The sequence below is a fragment of the Euwallacea similis genome, chromosome 7 (genome assembly GCF_039881205.1).
Source record: "Euwallacea similis isolate ESF13 chromosome 7, ESF131.1, whole genome shotgun sequence".
NCBI lineage: Eukaryota > Metazoa > Arthropoda > Insecta > Coleoptera > Curculionidae > Euwallacea > Euwallacea similis.
The window spans coordinates 4,648,892-4,669,016 of NC_089615.1; the positions used below are offsets into that span (position 1 = coordinate 4,648,892).

At 35.0% G+C, this 20,125-nt stretch overlaps 1 protein-coding gene across 3 annotated transcripts in view; it reads left to right on the forward strand.

The window, feature by feature from the left end:
• sog (short gastrulation) overlaps positions 1-20,125 on the forward strand; it is a 58,252-nt gene that overhangs the window by 5,807 nt on the left and 32,320 nt on the right. The window contains exon 1 of one of the 3 annotated variants that reach the window (XM_066392009.1): positions 11,841-12,059. The exons of the other annotated variants lie outside the window; for them this stretch is intronic. Coding sequence (XP_066248106.1) covers positions 11,900-12,059 — 160 coding nt within the window. The 5' untranslated portion in view covers positions 11,841-11,899. Of the gene's footprint in view, positions 1-11,840; positions 12,060-20,125 lie in introns of those variants that run through there. 3 annotated transcript variants of the gene reach the window in all.

Here is a 20,125-nt window from a genome sequence, read left to right on the forward strand (position 1 = left end):
AAAAACTGCATCACATTGTCACCAACCATTGCGACAAACCGATCTTACATAAGTCTACGAATATCGGATTAAAAACGATGATTTCGGAGTTTTTGACCAAAAAGTTCACTTCCTCGTTTAAAGCGCTTTAATGCTTGCGTATGTGGGTTGATCGGTAAACACCAATTTCAAACATAAATTAAGCCATTAAGTCCGACTTAAATCGACTTTAAATATTTAATTATACAAACAAGGGGCGTCAAACAAAATTTATTTTAATTAAGAATATGTTAATTACTGACCGATAATATTGTTATACGGCGCACGGGTTCAAACGACGACGGGCAAATAAGCTGCAAATTTCAATGATTATTTAGTCTTTGGCGACAGGATCCTGAATTTATTTCGCATTTTTAGATATCCGAATAATTTGCAATGGGAATATCTGTTGATGCCAAAAGCGTTTTTTACATAAGTCGAAGTATTAGCAAAAATTATTTTTATATTCAGAAATGGTGGTTTATTTTGTTGTTTTTCCATATATACCTAGGCAAACCCGAACGAAAATCTTACACCATGAAATTGTCAGAGTCAAAGTCTCGATTTTTCGATAAAACGTATTACCTAAATTTCGCCCCAAAAGGCATCATCAGACGCTAAATCTAAAATATTTTTTAACTCTGCGAACATACTCAATAAAGGAAAAATAAATCTTGAGTTTAACCAAACTTACTATTGCTCATAACATTACTCTCAAAAACTTAAGAAATAATCAAAATTCGCAAGATAAAAATTAGTCCTTTTTGAGGTCTTTTTGGGGACTTTGCGACTTAATTTACATAATTTTCTCTCTTCTAGGTATAATTCCCAAGATTTCCTTGAATCAAATTATATTGACATGTTTCTTATAATTTACATTGGTTTTTATGGCGGTTTTTACTATTGCATCAGACCTCAGGTAATTATTATAAGCCGCATCTTACTTGCAGAATTGGAAAAATTAATTGTCTTAATATTGTTCTCAGGTAGAATTCAAATTTTCAATTCCGGTAGGATTTCAAATGGTTTTTATTTACGCCTCGATTTGTATTTTTGACGAAAATTTATAAAATTGCCGACTTTTATTTAAATACTGTCATATGATTGCTAGAAAATGAGTTTTAATTAAAAAATTATAGAATTGTAAAAACTATCGGGTTCTCGATCTCGATATTAAATAAGTATTTGTCCAGGGCACAGTGCAAGGTAATGTTTGTCCGTCGTAAAAATGATTTTTTCTAATTAAACGCCTTTTAATAAGAGTTAATTATGGGTAAAAAATCCAAATCACTAGAAGATAGGTAACTACCACTGTATTTTAACTAGGAGGTAGTGTAATCTCAAGTGCAATTATCCCATCATCTCTCGGTTACCGAGATTCTGACGGTCAGCCTTGACTTTATACAGCCCTGTAGAAAAATGTCTCCTCAACTGCGGTAAAAAATTACAACATTTCGTGCGTTCTTTCTGATTCCAGTACAATCATATGAACATATCATTTACAATCTATTGTCTTTTAGTGTCTTTATTAGTCAGAGGTCTTTTGTTTCCAAGCTTTTAACTTTAATGAACTAGAAAACATGCGAATGCTGCGTTACAATATTCTTTTACCGATTCTTGGTAGATACATTGAATTTTCAGTTAAATCTACTCTTGTTCGATCATGATAGAGTAGAGTGTTCTCACGAAAAACGTTTTTATTATGGTTTTATGTAGTATTTAAAATGCTTGGCAGTGGTAAACCACAAGAAAAGAATTTTCCTAAAGATATTTAATTGTATCAATTTTGACCACAACAGCGATTATTCGATTAGCAAAAATAGATACCATTAGTCCACTGCTGATCAAGTATGCCAAACCGTACTTAATTAGCTAGTAGCTATTTTAAATACTGTATAAAACTGTAATGAACAAATGCATCTTTTTCAAGAATAGCCCATTCAATCGTCATCGACTAGGAGTAACTTTTTTTAGTTTGCGATTCAAACACTAAAAAAATTGCAGTACCTTTATCATATACAGATTAAAAAAAATGGACATTAGTCTGTTAAAGCGAGTCCGTCTCTGGCGAGTTAAACGAGAAAAATCTATTTGAAATTCATCGTTTTAAAATGTCCAAATTATTAATTTAGACACAGCACTTCGAAATGTTTTCAAAGAAAATTGGTTTAAGGATCGATATCTCCGTAAAATGGGCCTGTAGGCTAAAAGTTTATAGGAAAATCTCTATAATGGGATTTTTATCATCGTTTTAAAACATACAGATTTCAAATATTCTAGCCGAGATTAATCATCTAGAAAAAATGTTCAACGCATTTAATACTTAAGGCCGAATCCAGAAACGTTACCACGAGTATGAATACGCATAATACTTCACCGGACACCGGTGTCGGCTAATATCTTGTTGCGTCAGGCCGCATGGACTTAGATTGTAAAAGACGATTCGTGTTAACGGTCATGCGACGCTGTGGTCACAGTCAGGTCAAAAAATGTAACCTTCATATTGTAATGTTGACCGATAATAGGGACCGCCCTTTAGTTTAAAACTTGTTGTGGTGTCTCATGTGACCTAGCTAGCATTAAATCCTAAACCTGAGTTGGGCATAGAATTATCATAAAGCTCTATTCTTATGGTGACTGCTTTTGGAACAGTTACGGCCCTGTGGAGGTTTATTTCTCCTATTTGCAACAAAGAGCCATAGCAGAGACTCCAGCTAAAAAGTATGACAGAGGTAGGCACTTTGTGAAGCGGTCCCTCGTGATAGAATTCTCAAGAATGGATTTGACGCTGGATCTTTTAGAATACTGAAATATCGACTCCAGCCTAAATTAATCTAAAATAACTTAGCCAGATTTTCCAGATATTCAAACAAGAGTAACTTTTCTAGTTTATTTTTATTTCAACTTTCTATAAAATTGTGATAAAGAGCTTAATAGATATTAAGCAGTGATGGAAAGCCAAACTTTTTTTCTCTGTCATACTTCTGTAATGTTCTGATACTCAAAGACTAGTGAAATAACGATGAGTTTAATAGTAGATCGTTCTCTCCTCCTTTACGGCACTTTCCACGATCAAACTTTAGCTATACGAAACCTGGCAAATGCACCAACTGGAATCGTTTAAACTGAACTTTTGTTAAAAGCAGCGAACTTTTCACCTGACTCGGGAGCTATATAGAGCCGGAAAAAAGCCGGAAAGTAAACTACGTTAAGGCAAACTTGAAAAAAGCAATTTGAAAGTTTCCTCTTTTAGTTTAAGATTGATGAGTTCTTAAAAAGGACCATAAAAGCCACTCAAAGTAGCAGTTTCGCAAAAGAAGGAAAAAAGACGGCATTCTTTTTGCCTTTCATGGCTCGAATTCTAATCTTTTAACCTTTGGGAAGTTTTGCGTTGTCACGCCAACATCAGATGAGATTTCCGTTTGGCAAACTTAGTTTAGATCTGTTTTGACTAGAATCAAAACCGAACCGGGGATATTTCAATGACATAATATTTCTAAATTTATTGTTAAGCCATAAAATTGTTACTAAATATTGGCAATAGTGCTGAGAGTCTTGGCCAAACTATGAGAGAGGTATTAATAGCTGAATATGCAAAATTGCCCTATAAATGATTGTTGTAATAATCTCTTTAATGGGAGGGTGTTACCGCCCTAAGCACAATGCTAAATTGTTGTTTATTTGAGTATTTTTAGTAGAATGACTATTTGCAAGCTGGGCGAGGTACCGCTTATAAAAATGTTGATATCATGCCACGACTTTGTTTATTCTATGAGACATTTAACAGATAATTTAAAGGGGTAATTTTAACCTGTAAAGCCGTGAAGAAAATAGTCATAAAATTTACGAGTTAATGTGCAATACAGTGTCCAACCTCCAATGGCCATATTTTTCTTTCCTGGCGAGGACCTCCCAAATTTAGGTGCATAAAGAGCTCTTCCGAATAAAAACGGGTAGAAGTATCCCTCCATAAAGATCTCCTTAAAGTTAGGTTTAATATGCGGATTACACACCACCATTACATTATTAAATATATTAATGATATAATATAATATATATATAATATATTATATAGTTATATAATAATAAATATAATATATATTAGGTGTACAACTTTGCTTCCGCCGTTTTTGAATAGATGTATGTAGCGGTAAGTAATGATCGAAATAAATAACCCCATGTGGGCATGCAGGAGCCTTGGGCACCTGTTAACATAACCTCATAAAAATATTAGTCTATTTGTGTCTTCATCATAAAGTTATTCGCAATTGAAAATGTCAGTGTACGAGCCAAATTCTCGTCATTTGCGGGAGGTTTTACTTTTCTGCTTCAATATGAAGAAATCTGCTGCTGAGGCTCATCGAATGCTCTCAGATACTTATGGGGAAGCCACTATTAGTGAAAGGACATGTCGTGAGTGGTTTCAGCGCTTCAAGAACGGTGATTTTCACGTCGAAGACCAACATAGCGGTGGAAGAAAGAAGGTTTTCCAAGATGCGAACTTGGAAGCATTACTTGACGAAGACTCGTGTCAAAGTCAACAAGAATTGGCACAATCATTGGGAGTGACTCAACAAACAATCTCAAAACGCCTCAAAGACATGGGAATGATTCAGAAGCAAGGATATTGGGTGCCGTACGAGTTGAAACCAAGAGATATTGACAGGCGTCTGTTCGCTTGTGAACAGTTGCTTGCAAGGCAAAGACGGAAGGGATTTCTGCATCGTATTGTGACTGGGGACGAGAAATGGGTTCATTACGATAATCCCAAACGCAAAAAGACTTGGGGATATCCCGGCCATGCTTCCACGTCGACGGCCAAACCGTCTATTCATGGTTCCAAAATCATGCTCTGTATTTGGTGGGATCAACTCGGCGTAATATATTATGAGATTGTCCTTGTGTGGTTAAAAGATGTTGATGATCGCGAATGTTGTAAGGAACTCTTTTATTTTAATCTTGACAACTACTTAAATAAACTAATTTGACAAAAAGTAACTATTCACAAAATACTCTAAAAAATAATAATAATTGGTGGTTTGCCAGACCTACCTATGACAACAACCAGATTATAATACACCTATAATGAACTAATTATTAATAACGTAAAACAGGTACTAACAATTAGCACCTGAACTAAATTACGTGCACCACAATACTCCCCCCCCAATAACGGAGGTATAATGTTAAGGGTATTAATCGTTACAATATAAAAATATAATTTAATTATGATTAATAATTTATACATTAGCAAAACGTACGGTTTTATCTTTCTTCTTTGTATGGTGATGGATGATTGGTTGGTTGATAAGAGAATCGAATTGATTATTAATTTTTGGATCTTGTGAGATTAAAAATGCAGGTTTTAACCTATCCATGGAAATATTCACTTCCTTATCTCTGACAACAATTGTAAAATATTTGTCTTCACGTTTTTTAACAAGAAAGGGACCTTCATACGGAGGTTGAAGAGATCTCTTTATGGTATCATTCCGAAGAAAAACATGTGTACAAGTGTTTAATTCAGGAGTTATAAAAATTTTTCTGTTAGAATGATGAGTAGTTGGAACTGGTTGAAGAGATTGCATTTTTTGTTTGAGGGTTTGTATAAAAGAAGAAGGATGGTCAACGATATTGCTGTCTTGAAAAAATTCACCTGGTAGTCTTAACGTTGTACCGTACAACATTTCAGCAGGAGAAACTCCTATCTCTTCTCGTAAGGTAGAACGTAATCCGAGTAAGATAGTAGGTAAGATTTCTGTCCAGCGTTCAGTTGCATAAGCTTTGATAGCTGCTTTTAATGTTCGATGCCATCTCTCTACTTTGCCATTTGTATTCGGATGGTAAGGAGAAGAACGGGCACGTTTACAGCCTAAAATTTGGGTTAAGGATTGGAAAAGAGAGCTTTCGAATTGACGACCTTGATCTGTAAAAATTTTAATAGGGGTGCCAAAACGACAAATCCAATTGCTATAAAAGCAATTGGCAACGGTTTCTGATGATATATTGGTCATGGGATAAGCCTCTGCCCAACAAGAAAATCTATCAATAATTGTGAGACAATAAGTGAAACCGTTTGAGGGAGGTAAAGGACCTATTATATCAATGTGAATATCATGGAATCTGGAATCCGGAATTTGAATTTGTTTGAATGGGGTAACAGTGTGTTTATGAATTTTGGCTTTTTGACAGTTAATACAACAACGAGTCCATTCTCGGATATTTTTATTCATTGAAGGCCAAACAAAACGGGATGAAATAAGTTTTGTTGTACCTTTAATACCTGGATGAGAAAGATTATGAAATTTATTAAATATAGCTTGTCGAAAATGTTTCGGTATGAATGGGCGAATTCTAGAGTTACTATCGTCGCAGTAAATCAAATTTTGTGTATTAGGAACTTGAAATTGTTTTAAGGTAAGTGATGTAAGTTGAGGATTTCTAAAAATGTGTTGAAATTCTGGGTCTGTTGTTTGAGCTTTTGCTATTTCATCGTAATCTATGGAATTCGGAAAAGAAATGGTTTGAATTCTAGATAGAGTATCTGCTACAATGTTGTTTTTGCCACTTATGTGAAGTATGTTGGTTGAGAATTGTGAAATGAAATCTAAATGTCTCATTTGTCTAGGAGATGCTTTATCAGATTTTTGAATGAATGCATAAATGAGTGGTTTGTGGTCTGTGTAAATTGTGAAAGGTCTTCCTTCAAGAAAATGACGAAAATATTTGATTGCTGAATACAGTGCAAGTAATTCGCGATCGTAAGTACTGTAATTACATTGAGTTTTTGAAAATTTCTTGGAGAAGAAGCTTAAGGGTTTCCATGAGGAATTTACCATTTGTTCTACAACTGCTCCCATAGCAAAATCTGATGCATCCACTGTTAAAGAAAGTGGAGCTGATGAACTGGGGTGATTTAATGTAGCAGCGTTTGCTAAGTCGTGTTTACATTCATTGAAAGCATTCACAGTTTCGTCAGTCCACTTGATTGGTGTTTTGTCATTTTTCTTACAGTTTTTGTGTAAGTCATGAAGAACACTTTGATGATGTGCAGCGTGAGGTAAGCATTTACGATAAAAATTGAGCATTCCTAGAAAACGTCTGAGATCTGAAATTGATTTAGGAAGAGGATAGTTTGAAATGGTGGATACCTTTTCGGGAAGAGGAGAAGAACCTTTTTCAGAAACTTGGTATCCGAGAAATTGAACTTTATGTTCGCCAAAAACACATTTGTTTAGGTTTATTGTCAACCCATATTGGTGGAGACGTTCGAAAATTGTTTTGAGATGCTCTTTGTGCTGAGCTTCGTTTGTTGATGCAATTAGGATATCATCTATATAAGAAAAACAAAAATCCAAATCTCCAAGTACTTCATTGATGAAGCGTTGGAATGATTGTGCTGCGTTTTTCAATCCAAATTGCATCCTTGTAAATTCGAACAATCCAAAAGGTGTGATTATGGCTGTTTTTGGAATGGATTCCTCTTCAACTGGGATTTGATGATAAGCTCTGATGAGGTCAATCGTGGAAAAAATTGTTTTTCCTTCGAGAAAATAAGAAAAGTCATGTAAATTGGGGACTGGGTATTTGTCTACCACAGTAATTGAATTGAGTCTGCGATAGTCTCCAACCGGTCGCCAATCGGAAGAGTTTTTCTTGGGAACCATATGTAGAGGGCTGGCCCAAGGACTATTTGAAGGACGACAAATACCTAAGTTAATGAGGTGTTGAATTTCTTGTTTTGCCAATTTAAGCTTTTCTGCTGAAAGGCGTCTAGGTTTGGAAGAAATAGGAAAACCTTCTGTGAGAATAGTGTGAGAGGTGCTATGTTTTAGTGATGAGGGAGTAGATGAGAATTTTGTAATTTCTGGAAATTGAACCAAAATGTCAAAATATTTGCATGAAGAAGGAATTGCATGAACTGATGATGTAGAAAGACAAGAAATTTTACCATTGTTTGTCAGATTAGTTGTGCTGTCGATAATTCGTTTACTGCCCAAATCTAGTATTATGTTAAAATAGTGAAGAAAATCAATTCCAATAATCGCATGATTTGTTTGTGCCACAATAAAATTCCATGTAAACGTTCTTCGGAGACCTAAACTAACTGTAAGAGTCTTGGTCCCGAAGGTGGAAATACATGTGTTGTTGGCCGCAAATAAGGTGTATTGAGATTGATTTTGTTGTATTTGAAAAGATTTGGGTAACAACGAAACATCAGAACCAGTATCTATAAGGAAATGAATACCAGTTAAAGGGTCTTTGATAACTAACCTGTGACTAATTATATTAATGTTTTTTTGTCTATCTTCGTTGGTGTTCGTGGAGATCTTCACTTGGCAGTCCTTTGTACCCGCGCCGTCTGCTGCCCACGACGACGCGATCGTTAGTTTTCCTTCTTGTAGTCACAAGGAGACACACACTTGCGAGCTTTTTCTTGGTAATTTTGATGGTACCAGCACCATGAAGAATTTTGACGATCTCTGCTGGGTGAATTGCGTCGAAATTTAGAAGATCTTAATTTCGAATGGGATCTGATTTGCCTCTCTAATTTATCCAAACGTTTAGTGATGTGTTTGAATTCTTCTGAAGATGTATTTTTGTTGATTTCTGTGGGACTGCTTGTGCATATCTCTGATTTGATTTGGGAAACTTGGGAAAACTCTATATCAGCAATTTTATCTGCTATATTCGCCACTTCTGATAATGGCAAGGAACATGCCGTTAAAATGGTCTGCATATTGTGAGGTAATCTCTGCATCCAAAGGGTTTTCAACATCTCTTCTTGAAGTGAAGAGCCTCCCAAACTGTTCATTTCGGATAGAAGTATGGAAGGTTTTTTGTCTCCAAGTTGAAGTTGCGAAAAAAGTTTCTTATACTTTTTTTCTTGTGATTCTACGAGGGCATCCAATACCTTTTGACGAAGGGTTTGGAACTTGTTGTTCATGGGAGGTTTAATAATTAGATCTCTAACACAAATCAAACTTTCTGTGTCCATAATTCCGATAGTAGTGTGGAATTTCAAGTCGTCTGAAGTCACTCCATTGATAAAAAATTGTGATTCCAATTGAGAAAACCACAATTCTGGATCTGTTCTACTAAATGGTGGAGCTTTAATGAAGATTCTAGCTTCTTGATCCATAGAGGGCTCGATGACGTTAGCTTCTGGCTGGATGGTTCTAGAACGTGGCATGATTGGATGAGATAGCTTGTGTTCTAGAGGGTTGATGCGTTGAGTTCGGAATCGGGGTCACCAATTGTCCTTGTGTTGTTAAAAGATGTTGATGATCGCGAATGTTGTAAGGAACTCTTTTATTTTAATCTTGACAACTACTTAAATAAACTAATTTGACAAAAAGTAACTATTCACAAAATACTCTAAAAAATAATAATAATTGGTGGTTTGCCAGACCTACCTATGACAACAACCAGATTATAATACACCTATAATGAACTAATTATTAATAACGTAAAACAGGTACTAACAATTAGCACCTGAACTAAATTACGTGCACCACACAACCAACTGAAACAATCACAGGTGCTCTTTATCGAACCCAATTAATGCGTTTGAGCCGAGCATTGAAAAAGAAACGGCTGCAATACAACGAGAGACATGATAAAGTGATTTTGCAGCACGATAATGCTCGACCCCATGTTGCGCAAGTGGTCAAGAAATACTTGGAAACATTGAAATGGGAAGTCCTACCCCACCCGCCATATTCTCCTGACCTAGCTCCTTCTGATTATCACTTGTTTCGATCCATGGCACATGGGCTAGCTGACCAACACTTCCGGTCTTATGAAGAAGTAAGAAATTGGATAGAATCGTGGATCGCTTCAAAAGATGTCCAATTTTTTCAACACGGGATTCGTATGCTGCCCGAAAGATGGGAGAAAGTAGTGGCCAGCGATGGACAATACTTTGGATCCTAAAGGTATAATTAGTTTTTTACAATAAAATCGCGAAATTCGGAAAAAAAACGGCGGAAGCAAAGTTGTACACCTAATATTATTTATGTTGAATTTATCACATCCTTGCGATTAGTTTTTATAGTCCAATTGCATATAAACAGCCTCATAAAAATAGATAAAGGTTTTTTAAATTATACTCAACACAGAAATTTTTCCACTTCCGGGAGGAGCTACGAGTATCGATAACTTTATTTCGTCATCTTAGAATTGTGTTAAACTTCTTGTGCGAAATACGATGTTGCTGTTTTAATCCTTTTCATAGAGGAAAGTGCAGTTTTAATCTCTGCCAACAAGTTTATCGGACATTTTGACATGATGCGAGCTCTTTCACTCGCTTCAAAATTAATTATCTGCTTACTAATTTGAAATATGCATGTGCATTTCAAGCGTTGATGCCAACGTGCAAATTACCATGTAATTGCAATATTTTTGCAGATTTTCTGATGGTTTGATTAACCGTAACGCCGAGTACAAATAGGCTGATTAGAGAGTTTAAGTACACTGTCTAGTATTAAAAATAAATATTTTTTTATGTCCCTGTTATAAGTTTCAATTAAGGTCAAATTATTAATACTCTGTTAGCATTAGCTGCAAGGTGTTTCCCATAGAAATGTTGAGACTGAGCCTGGGTATTGGTAAGAATCGTTGTGTTTCTGGATCATCTCTGGATTATAAAGGTAATGGCACAATGGTCATGTGGCTCGTAGAAAGGATATTCGATACGAGTATTCGGAGTATTGTCATCATTTTAAAATTGAATTTTCCATGCAGAACAACTTGTATATTCATGCGTATAAAGATCAGCTATGTATAGGTAGGTAATTCCTTTTGTTGATTTCCCTGATTTGTTTTTAGAAATTTAAAGGTGATTTTGAAAAACAATCCAAAATGCCTATGAGACGCCTCGTATACTGTTTTGTTTCAAACTACATGCATAGGAGATTTTAATCTCAGACACCTCGTATATTGCCATGCTTGTGATATCTACTGCACAATATGGATTACTTCATATAAAATATGTCTCATTTCTTCAGACTTTCTTCTTCATAGTGAAGGGGAAAGGATCATTTCATTTATTATGTTCCTATCAGCGGCGGCAGGCTTTAAATAATTTCTTGACCGACAAGTTGACCTTAACCACAAATGACCACCCCACAATGGTAAAATTGCTATAGTCAGGACCTTTTCTCTGCGTATTTCCACATGATGATGATTGCACGTTAATCAATTCTGCGTCATTCCCATAAACGTCTATGATTATTATCAGGCATATTGTCAAATCGGGGGAGTCAAGTGTGGTTCAGCAATAATGTCATAGGGTCTTCATAGAATAAATAGGGCTCAGATCTGTATTGTCGAAATGCCTAAATCATGTCGTAATCTTTGCAGTAAAACGACTTGGGTCCCAGGTTCGAGACTTCGGTCTAAAGTGGTGATAAATTGTGATTTTTATTGAATAACTGTTCCCTTCCAGAACATTCTGATTAGTTCAACTTTAACAACTAACATTTGACAAAAAACATGATCCGCTATTGAAACTCACCATATTTTTATTTGCGACCCATTCCCTGCAGTTTATGAATGACTTGTAGGTATCATAAAACTCATTGTCCTACTATAAAATTTAAATAACCGAGCAATGCGAACGTGAGCACCACAACAGTTTTGCACTGATATTTCCGCAATTGGGTCTATTGGCTTCCATCAAGGTTGGTTTAAAGGGTGTTTATTGCCCTTCTTTTGCCACCTGAAATAAAATCAGACCTGCCTTGTTGTGGGTAGTGGGGGGTATAATCGAACCTTTATAAGGTTCCGAAATTTGCATTTCACATCAGTTGCACGTCTAGTGCTGTTTATAGCCCACAAATTCCGGTTTTTGCGTCTCTTTTCGTGTTTTGTACGTTTTATGTGTTATCTAAAGATCATGCCTGAATTGAAACTGTTTATTGTGATTGGGTTGGTGGTGTTGTGCATTGTTCACCGTGTCCGATCAATTCGATTTATACTTGAGGATGATGATAATGATGAGACTGTGACTATGGCTCCTCCGAAAGCAAACCTCGGTGGTATGTACGTTTTTGTAAAATTAATGAGCTAAAAATCATCAATAATTAATTTATTTCCGATTTTTGGGAAGATCATGAATGCGAGTTATCTGCTTTTAAACTTAGAACTAATTTGTACTTTCATGATGGTTATACATTCGAAATTTCAGGTATACTATTTGAAGGTAGTTAGTTATATGAACTTTAAGCTGTTCATCATCATTGGTCTTGTAAAATGTTCGCATTGAAACCTCTGGAATACTCATCATAGCCGATGCATTTCCGCCTGGAATTGTGCCTAAAGATTCGACAATCACGCGACTTTTAAAGTTAATCGGTGAAATGGTTTAAACAGACATCAGACATTTCAAAACAATTACGTTCGTTTAATCAAAACAAATATTAAAAGAGCATATCGGCCTTGACTGGCGCTAGTTAACCTCTATAACCCAGAATATGTTTCATCATAGATTTGTTTTTCTATATATGTAGCTAATCCCATACCTGCTTCATAGCAGGGCAATCGCTTCATTCACGATTTTCCTCCTCCTAATATACCTGGTATTAATGAAAAACCGATAAAAAGCAAAAAGGGGAAAAATTGTAAACACAGCATTAGGAAGTTGTAAGTTGTTAATGAGCCGTTGGTTAGATGAAAACACTATTAAAACACTTATTTGCTTTTGTTTGGTTTGAATGTGTTCGTAGTGTTTGCTTTCCTACCTTAGCTTTTATTGATTCCTATGATTCAGGATTTATAGATAGAAACAGCGTTTGACTGGTTTTAGAGTCAAGGTGCGTTTATAAATGCACCAGTGAGATTACTCGTATAGCAACCAACATGGATGAAAACGTAACCACTAAAAATACTTTACCTGGCAGGTACTATTCCTAGATGTTTTGATAAAAAAAATAGACTTTCAACTCATGTTTATTCGTCAAAATTGCAAATTTGATCCTAACCACATGACTTAATAACAAGCCTTATATTTCATGCAAATCCTGCAACGTTAAATTGCTCGTTCCGTTATCTTTTAGATTAACGCGATTCAAATATTGAGATTCCTGAATGCAATACACTTTATGAATACTACAGATCTCAAATTTCTCAAGGAAACTGGCTGTGGTAATGGCATAATTTTTTAACAGAAGTAGTAACCAGTTACAAACATGAAATCCATGAAAAATAAAGCTGTAGATATATTACTGTCATATCAAGTCTTGTTGCTCTGATTTGCGCTACGTAAATAAATAGATTTTACATCAGGAACTCGAAAAGTCTTAGAGTTGCACTGATGTTTAAATGTGGACAAAAATATGCCATCGTGAAAGGCCAATGTTGAATTTTTAATTATTAAAAATTTGTATGGGCTTCAGAGAAATTGAGAATAAGTGAAAATTACCACTTCCTTTTTGCTTGGCTGCAATTTCAGGAAAACATGAAAATTGATTTTTGAAAATTTCTTAGGTTTCTAATAGTTTCCGAATGAGCTACAAGAAACAGCACTTAAAACGTGCCTCTATTTCAGTGCGTTAAAACTGGACTTTTTCAAATACACCACCGCCTATGTATATGCACAATGCCGTATATTAATGAGTATTTGAATCTTACAAGTTTCTTTTACATATTCCTATATTTTTCTCTAGCGGCTTCCAAGATGGTTCTTTGGACTGTGTTCTAAGAAGTAAGAGTTCTCTTCGGAGATTTTGGTGTTTTTTTTCGAAATTTTCAGGATTGTATTTTACCACTCAGAACGCATCTTCTTGTAGTTTCCTGTTTTCTTTGAAGGAAAGAATATTTAATAATTTTTTGCAAAGGTCAATTGATCTAAATACACTCTCTAGATATTGAAGATCAAAACTCAACGCTACTATTTTGATAACATCGAGAATTCAAAATTCATTTCGAATTAGAAATGCTTGTGTGACCTGTGGAATCTATATTCGCATCTAAATTACTAATCTTATAATAACCTTTCAAGACAAGGTCCTATGTTTTTTTTTACTTGTGGTACAACCAAATAGAATCTGATTTCATCTGTAGCAGACGTGAGGAATTTCGGATTTATGGACCATCTTAATCAATCGATTACATTTTTTCCTAAATGAAGAGCTTTGTTTTTATTACATTTTCAAATCTTAAAAGATAATTCACTTATTTAGTTTTAAGTATAGATAAAACTTTAATAGAACTCAAGTAATTTCCATATCAAACGGTCACAATTTTAATAACTATTTACATAGATTTCATAAAAGGAGATACATAATATTTGGAATTCTCAACACACACTTTAAACTCGACAGAAAAACCCTCAATTACTCGAAATTTATTTATTGAATTGTAAGATAAAATGATTATTCTTAGACACACTCATTCACTACAATGTTTTTATCAAATAATGACTGATTTCGAGCGAAATGAATTAGCGAGCTTTACGTGCTTCAAGCCAAGTATGCCTGTGTTGCAATGTTGTGAAGAAAAATGAAAACCTTCTTGTTCTGCTCTGATAAGGCATAATGCAAATTTTTGCACTCAATCAACGATAGGAATGTCGCGGTCATTAATCAAGACATAAGTTGTGAACAAGAGTGTAAACATTCATTTACGTAGTAATTTGTCTCTTATTAAAAAAATCACTTATACTTGTTCCAGTAACTGTTAAGGCACAGGAAGGAATTAAATTAACATTAAGTGAATTAATAACCCGAACTAACCTGAAATAACCCAAGCATTGTTCAGTTCTTAAGGTTTTCTCTTATACCAGTAATTTCACAGATTATTACTATTCCAGTCAACAATAGAACCCCTGTTATGCACCTCAATATACTCCCGAATAATTCCCGAAGTTCTCGAGAGGCTTGTTTTGATATTTGAGTCGAGTCTAGCCTTTTCGCAGAGTTTCTCGTCTTGGGGATTTACCCTCTTCCTAACAATATCTTACTTTATTTCGAGTTTTTCATTTATAAATATGAATTAAAATGACTCAATTTCAGTTTAATTTTGGAAACCATTCGCGCATTGTTCCCTAGGAAACACCTTTCATTAAGGAGCTATTTCGGTAATTTTTCACCGACGTATGTTTTCGGGTCTACTATCACTTGTAGTAAACTACACTTTTTTGGCATCGAAGCAAAAATTGGGCGGACGTCAAGTCTCGTCGATGCTTAAAAAAATTATTTACCGCCATATTTTGACCGAATCGTACACGTCGTGATGCAACCGAAATTTCTTTGGTTCGGGTGAGCTTTGGAGGATTTAATATAACATTCCTAACTGGGCGATAAATTTGAAAAGTGCTTTGGTAAGAGAAGTTAGATATATCTACTTAATAACAGTGGAGTTAGTCCGGCTCGATATAAATCATCACGTTGGACATCCCGATTTTTAATTTAAAAATATCCCGTCTGGTCAGGCGGCTAAATTTATTTATTATTTTGCTTTGGCGGTCACATTTTTCTTATTTTTAATCCCCGAAATGTCCCCGCGTCAAAAATTTTCACAACCTCGATTTTATCAATTTTCTGCGTCTGCGACCTCAATTTTCCGCTTTTTTCGCAAATTTCGATCTAAATTTGTGGTGTCCATGTGATGACTAATGTTGATTTTAGGTACCGCGCTAATCAAGCCTGTGGATTTATGTAAAATAGGCAAGCTAAAAATATATTTTGGTTAGTACTATGCCTATACGTCACTGTTGATGTGTGTTTTTGTAATTATGATGAGTCTTTCGTTTGGGATGCAACAAGTATTGGAACAAAAATACTCGCTATATTTTTTTATAGGTATATAATTTCTAGCAGACCACCAGGTGTTGATGTGAGTCACATTTCAAAGCACAAGACTTCAACATTTTGCCAAAGGCTAATAAATAGATTCGTGGAAGTCTGATGGTTTATATCACAATACAGGTGATTCGAAGCAGCGCTCTTATGCAATTTGCATTGAAAATTGACCGAAACTTTGTCCTATTTTATTTAGACTTTGTAAACAAGGTTATTATAGCTGACTCCTTAGTATTGGCAACGCATTTCTCATAGATATCGAAAAATCGTATCACGGAAAATAGTTTACGTCACCTATATTTTTATATTTAAGCTAAAATAGATTCGTTTTCGTTTTGACGAAAATTTTGAGATGTTTAAAAAAGTAACTGATTATGCGTCACGTTTTTAACAGCAGGTGCATAATTTAAACGTATATTCACCTCTATTTTCAAGAAAATTATAAAAATTCAAATGAAAGGCTGATGAGGAGCAATAAGCACCCACCAGGAAAATCAAACCAACTTGACGTCAAATTAGCTTAAAATTCAGGTTCATATGTGATTTTTCAGTTAAATAAAATTATGAAAAGAGCTTCTATTTGGATGAACGAGCAAGCACGATATCCTTAATTACATCGCATTGACGTACTTGATGAATTTTGGTAGGATTTATAAAATTTCTTATATCATTTGTGAGGGGTAAAGCGCTCACAAAACTCTGCATTTTATCCAACATATTGCAAAATTAGCATTACTTAATGGTAATTGGGGTGTAATAATTATTTACCTAACAAGTGTGTTAGGTACAATATTTTTCCTATGAGTACAAGTTTGTTAACTGTATTTTCTTAAGTTCAATAAAATACCAATGTGGTGTAAAATCTTTACATACGCGCGTGCGGTAAAAGGTTTTGCCGCACTCATGTCAATGTCAAATACCCGATAAAAATGTTGGCACTGCATATGCTACATTAATTTAAGCGCGGTTAAATTGTTGATGGCGATAAAGTGCCACTTTCTGTTCGCAAGTAGGTATGGTAAACCCACTTTTCTTACACGCTTTTGGAAATGTACTTTTAGCTGTATATTTGACCATTTCCATATTTGGAATATTAGATCGGGTGGGGGAAAGGGGGGCTGACATGCAAGACATATTTTAAAAATTAATTAATTCATTTAAACACCCATTTACATTGATTGAATAGAAAAGCGACAAAGAATACATAAACAAATAAAGAGTCTTCCTATTCGAATACTGCTTATAGTCTGCTGGGGAAAGGGACCTTGAGCCGGTTACTCCCCTTTCTCGGACATGCCGCTGGCTTCGGTCAAAAGTCAAAAAAGTTGTCAAATAGCACTTTATAAGGTGTAAATTAGCAAGGATAAAAAAATTGAGGGGAGGGGGGGTGATGATAATTTTATGCTTGTTATTTTCTGATGTGTAAGATGATAATTATATAATATAAGTATGTTACATAATGGGTGCAGTAAGTAGGTTATTAGCGCACACGAGTGAAACTTGCAAATCAAGCCGGTGAGACGAGGTTTGGAATCACGTGAGGGCAGTAATAACCAAGTACCATACGCATTTTATGCAATATTTTATCTACAACCACATCAATTTCGTGAAGTTATGGACTCATTGAAATTAATGCGATCATCATATGAAATCCAAATATAAAATGGCGTGCGATAATGTAACATTATTCAGTGTGGTGAAAGCTACTTACCGCACGGTTGTAGATAAAGAATTCTTTAAAAAACTATCCTCGAGTAGATACGAACGAAATTATTGTCATAGTAAAGTTAACAGGAGTCTAATATTTCGGACCTAAGAAGATTCACTCAGGTTAGGAGTCACTTCCGGCTTAGGAGTAGGAGAGTGCCTAAATCGAATTCCTGAATTTTTTTGTATCCAGACAGATGCCGATTAAAATTTCTAATATCAAATCCATTAACAATAACAAACCTGAGAAGAGATATATAAACGTGGAAGATGTGTTGATTGATTGAGATAGGAACTTTTCAAAAGTTTTATCTTCTTTGTTACTATGTAGAGTATTTGCCTTCCCTCCTTTAGGATCAATGTTCCATCCTCTTCAAAAATCATATTTTTAAATTTCAATCGCTTTTTTAAGAAAGCCTCTTAATACAAGAATCATACTTGTCAACCGCTGAACAAAGAGACAAAGAATTTGCGGCTGATAATTTCCTCAATCTTGTCACAACCTGGTGTCTGAGTGGACAGCCCGACATCCAGATCTAACTCCTACAAATCGCGGAACAAGCGTCCACTTAAAATACTACAAAACCGTCCAGACAGGCGAGTAATGCGTAAGTACGGCGATTGTTACAGAACATGGCACCGTGGCGGCTATTTTGAGCAGATGAGGGCTATAAAATAATCGGGTTAAATCATGATGCAGACACGGCCAGGTTGAGAAGCATAGGACATTTACGCACTGCAAATTTAGTTAATGTGTTATGTCGCTGCGGCGTGTGGATGACCTCAATTGAGTACAGCCTCAAATAGAACCCGCTCTCGGTCACATGCGTTTGTGAAGCGAAGTTTCTACATCTATAGTAAACCAAAAGCACATTTCCAACCAAGTCAAAATACGCTAAAGCACCCCAGATTGTCAGTCTTGACATGTAATCTGCAAAATGTCTTCTTGGGATAGCGAAAATTAAACTTAAAGGAATTTTCTTGTTTATAGTTGTACCTGGCAGGAATGCAGACTTAATTTTAACTTTTAGTATTAGCTGCATGGTATGACATTAGAAAAAGGCACAAGTGACAAAAGATTTAGCCCTGACGCATTGAAATTGACTGATTTTCATAGATTCTATTCGGTTTTATAATGGTAAGGGGTACCTGGTGATATGTGCAGCCCACGAGTCAGACTCATTTAAGAAGTAATAAAAATTGTTGCTTTTGATTTTAAAATTTTCTCAGCTTGAGAAAAAAATACTTCCATTGATTTTGGAGAGCTCACGAATAGTATAACACAAAAAAGTGCGAGGAAATTTCTGAAAATTAGGAAAGATGAAAGAGAAAGGATTTTGGAATTTTTGAAAATAAGGAAATTACAGTTTTTCAAAATTTTTAATTTATTGGAATTGGAAGAAGAACTATGTTAAAATTAGCTGTGTTAATCGCTTTTTTGAAGAAAATTAGCTGAAAATGAGTACCATATCAAGGAGTTTTATATTTAAAAACAAGGAAGTTAAAATTTTTCGAACTTAGTAAAAGCTAACTAGGAATTGACAGTAGTGGCCGATTTTCTGGGAAAATTATCTGTAAATAAGTACTATGTTGAAGAGGCTGAAAAGGAACCAAAGGAAATTAGAATTTTTCTAAACTGAGTGAAACTAAGTCAAGATTTTTTTTGAAAAATTATCTTCAAAATTTCCTGTTTTGGGTGTACTCAAAAAAATAATTCTATTGTGGCCTAATATGGTTGCAACTCTTAATCTCACTCTTAGCAATATGCAAGATCAAAAAGTACAAATATTGGAATCAATTTCAAGGTTTCCTCATGCAGGAGCCTTGACTCGTGAACATCCATCCATACTCATGAATTTCAAGCCATTAAATTCTAAATGGAACAATTTGTAATTCCCTATCAATGTCAGCGAGTTGTTTAATGTATTTTAATTACGTTCTATCAACGATTAAAATTGTGTTTGATGGTATTTCTAAAAGTCCATGTTTATGCAGCTCATGTTACAAGTGCGGGTTTCAAAGAGCGATTATTGCGAGAGTTTGTTGTAAAATAATAATTTTCATGAATTAATTTCTCTTTCGCATTCGTTTAATCCGTGATAATGTTATCTGCTTTTCAAAATTTTGTATCTTACTCACTTTTTTTTGGTTTCTAGGTTTCTACTTGAAACACGTATCGTAAATCTAACACGGTTAGTTTATAGCTTTGCAACTCTAAAAATAAAATTTAGACATTATTATTTATCTTGTGTGTAGCGGCAAAAATGTTGGTCACAATATTAAGATCTAATATACGGCTCTTAAATCATTGTGCGTATAAACACATATTTGACGTAAATAATTGAAATGTCCCATGCTATTACTGTATATGGAGGCGATTTCTCTTTGAATTTTTCGGGCTTAAAATGCCAAGACTGGATTTAATTCGAATTAGTTGAATTGGTTTTAAAGCCCTAAAGTGAGTGCATCAGGCTCTCACTTTCTTTTGCGTCATTTTTGTTCCTAAAACCACGGTTCGCATCACAAAGACAATGCTCTTGCAGGTTTTCTTCCTATGGTCATGTTAAACCGGACCGGCTGGACATGATTTCTTGGTG